The 3,419-nt window shown below is 41.2% G+C and overlaps 1 protein-coding gene across 1 annotated transcript in view; it reads left to right on the top strand.

Moving 5' to 3' along the window:
- The window catches only part of DNAH6 (dynein axonemal heavy chain 6), a 204,400-nt gene that overhangs the window by 51,927 nt on the left and 149,054 nt on the right, over positions 1–3,419 (top strand). Inside the window, exon 13 of the mRNA XM_019518206.1 lies at positions 750–985. Coding sequence (XP_019373751.1) covers positions 750–985 — 236 coding nt within the window. The remainder of the gene's footprint in view (positions 1–749; positions 986–3,419) is intronic.

Genomic DNA, 3,419 nt, shown 5'->3' with positions numbered 1-3,419 from the left:
GTGGCCTCAGCAGGAGCCACCACCCCTGTAGTTTTCAGCCCACTGTGGCTTAACATGTACACGTGACGTGACTTCTGCTCTCAAGAATTTGGGGTGCAGTTCCCCCCAAACCCCTGCACTGATCTTCTTGAAACTTGGCATGCTTTGTGGCCTCACAAGGAGCTACCATCCCTGCAGTCTTGACCCCCCTGTGACATGAGGTTTGCTTTCAAGAATTTGGGGTACAGTTCCCCCCAAATCCCTGCACTGATCTTCTTGAAACTTGGCATGCTTTGTGGCCTCACAAGGAGCTACCATCCCTGCATTCTTTACCCCCCTGTAACATGAGGTTTGCTTTCAAGAATATGGGGTACAGTTCCCCCCCAAACCCATGCACTGATCTTCTTGAAACTTGGCAGACTTCATGCTCTCAGCAGGGGCTACGACTCCTGCAAATTTCATCCAAATCAGACAAAAAGCAACAAAGTTATAGATATTTCATTGATTCCCCATTATACCCTTTGGCCGGATCTCCGAAGCAGCTCCAAAGCTTCGGAGCCGCTTCGGCTGGATTGAAGCAGAAATCTGGTCTGGAGGTCCAGATCGGATCCCTGGCATCCGAAGCGGCCAGATCCAAAGCCAGATCGGATTGCTGCCGACTTGCACAGGCCTAGTTAACAAGTACATTAAAGTAGCAAGTCAGAACAAATACAATTTTTTAAAAGCATTATTGTGTTTTGCAAATATTTCATTGGCCATTTACTTTTCAGGTTCGTCGTATTGTTCAAGAAGATGAAGCTGTTGCCAAAGTGAAAGCAGAAGAAACTCAGGCAATAGCTGATGATGCTCAACGAGATCTGGATGAAGCTCTGCCAGCTTTAGAGGCTGCAAACAAAGCTCTTGACTCCTTGGATAAAGCAGATATCTCTGAAATTAGAGTTTTTACCAAGCCACCAGATCTTGTCATGACTGTAATGGAATCAATCTGCATTCTTCTAAATGCAAAGTCAGTCATTCAGTGCTCTTAAGTTCCTTTCATTTGTTTTGATTTACCTTTATTTTTAGACTTTGATTTTTCCCAGGACACTTCCCTAGTAAAATGTTTTGTATAATTCTAATTACCTCTATATCAAGTTCACACATTAACAGGATGATGCTGAATCAAGGTGTGGGCATATAAATAAATTACTACAAGGTAAAAAGGGAATGAAGATTTACTCTGTGTCAGTTGCTGTATTGCAGCTGTTCATTTGTATGCTTTTACCCTGGAATAGATTAAAGCTAATAGTATCCTGCTGCTTTTTTTGAGGGCTTAGTTATTGCAGGTTGGTTTTGACTTATCACAGGATTAAGAACACTCACTAGGGCATTTGCTGGGTATCAGTAGACTTGCTGTAAATCCCCACTCTGCCCCCTTTTAACTTTAGTAAATTATTCATATGCCCATGCTCTCCAGCTATTGTCTCCTTGACAAATACACCACGACTGAAAGAGACTTGGGGGTCTTGATTGACCACAAGATGAACGTGAGTCACCAGTGCAATGCCATAGCTGGAAAGCAAACCAAACTCTGGCATGCATCCACCAATGCAGCTCAAGCAAAACCAGGGATGACATCCTCCCGCTCTACTTGGCCTTAATGAGGCCGCAGCTGGAGTACTGCATCCAGTTTTGGGCCCCCCACTTCAGGAGGGATGTGGATAAGCTTGAGAGAACCCAAAGGAGAGCCACCTACATGATCAAAGACCAAGAGAGCAAGCCTTATGAGGAGAGGCTGAGGGACATGGGACTCTTCAGCCTGGAGAAGTCAAGGCTCAGGGGGGAGCCTTAGACTGGACATAAGGAAAAATTTCTTTACAGTCTGAGTGTCCAGAGTCTGGAACAGACTCCTGCCAAAAGTGGTGCAAGCACCTACTCTAGACTCATTCAAAAAAGTGTTTGGATGCATATCTTGCTGGAATCATTTGATCCCAGCAGACTTCCTGCCTATGGCAGGGGGGCTGGACTCCATGATCTCATGAGGTCCCTTTCAGCCCCTAATATCTATGAAAAAATAGCTCTCTGGCTACAGTGAATATGATGTTTCAGTATTATCCACTAGAGAGAAGAGTGCTTAGTAGAATGCTTAGTTTAACTTTAGGGGGTTTTCCCCACTAAGCATCTAATAGATCACATGTACATATTTTTTTCTCTTAATTGGGGAGGGGGAGAAAGGATAAATTATAGTTACATGACTTATTTGGTTGATTCTTTGGTACAAATAGTTGGTACATGATGGCTTTAATGTACTTGGGCCACATTCTGCTTTTTGATCTAAATGAGCAATTATCCAAGAGCATGAGAATGTGCTGATATGTCTCAAGAAGAAGAAACAACTCATGTCCCAAATGTGGTTACAGATTGATTGTATTGGTGAAATGTTATAACAACAAAAAAAATAAATTTATAATGATCTAATGATGGTAAAGCAAAGCATTTGGTATGGAAAACCACATTTTTAGAAGCTGAAAGTACCACATGTTACCTTTTTTCCTTTTTACACAATATTTGATTATTTTTTTAGTATCATGGAGGTTTTTTATTCCTAACTTTATATATTCTTCAAGCCAGTCTATAAAGAAACCATAATCATTTTGATTTCTTTAATACATCAAATGTATTATTAATTGGAGATTGACTTGCTTTTTAATGTCTGCTTTCATATCTGTTTTAAAAGTCAAGTTATTTCTCATTCGCTTTTGAACCACTGAATAACTCCTGTTTTTATCAGTTTCTGTTGATAATTTATTCCTTGATTGATATCAGCTACAGGAGTCCTTGGATAAAAACCTAAATTGGTTTACTCCTGTTAATCTTAAAGCTACATTGATTCACATAATCTGAAAATTTGCCTAAATTAAAATCTCATATATAATATATTTTTACATAAGGGCCAGATGGTAATATGAACACATGTAACATCTTTTTACTAACATTGCTTCATATGTGCCAATCCAGATTTTCAAATTTTATATGAATTTCCAGGAAAAACTAGACTCCATAAATTCATTATAAAAAGAGTTTAGTTATTTCTTAGGTATGGAACCAAATCATAGAGGAAAATCACTTGGTGATGAAAGAGAGAAACAGGGCCCAAGTTTTTTGGCTAAAAGACTGTTTAAGAAATTAAATTACATGGGGTGCACCAATAGAGACTTTTGGAGCCAATACCAATAGCCAACTTTTAAGGAGGACGCTGCTCCAATTTCCAATACACAGCCTGGCGGCTTCAAAAGTAGTGTCTGGCTGGTAAGACTGTTGTGATGGAAGGGGAGGGAGAAGAGAAGAGGTGTGGTAGGGGTCATCTTGAGGCCCCTGCAGTGAGGGAGGGATTGGGGCTGGGGCAGGGGTAGGGGCTAGGGCTGGGGCAGGCGCTGCCCAGTTTGGGTGGGATGCAGGAC

Source organism: Gavialis gangeticus, unplaced genomic scaffold (assembly GCF_001723915.1).
Source record: "Gavialis gangeticus isolate Ggan-Ray unplaced genomic scaffold, GavGan_comp1, whole genome shotgun sequence".
In the NCBI taxonomy this organism is placed as follows: Eukaryota; Metazoa; Chordata; order Crocodylia; family Gavialidae; genus Gavialis; species Gavialis gangeticus.
The sequence above is the reverse complement of the archived record's forward strand: the minus strand, read 5'-3'. Positions and strand labels throughout refer to the sequence as shown.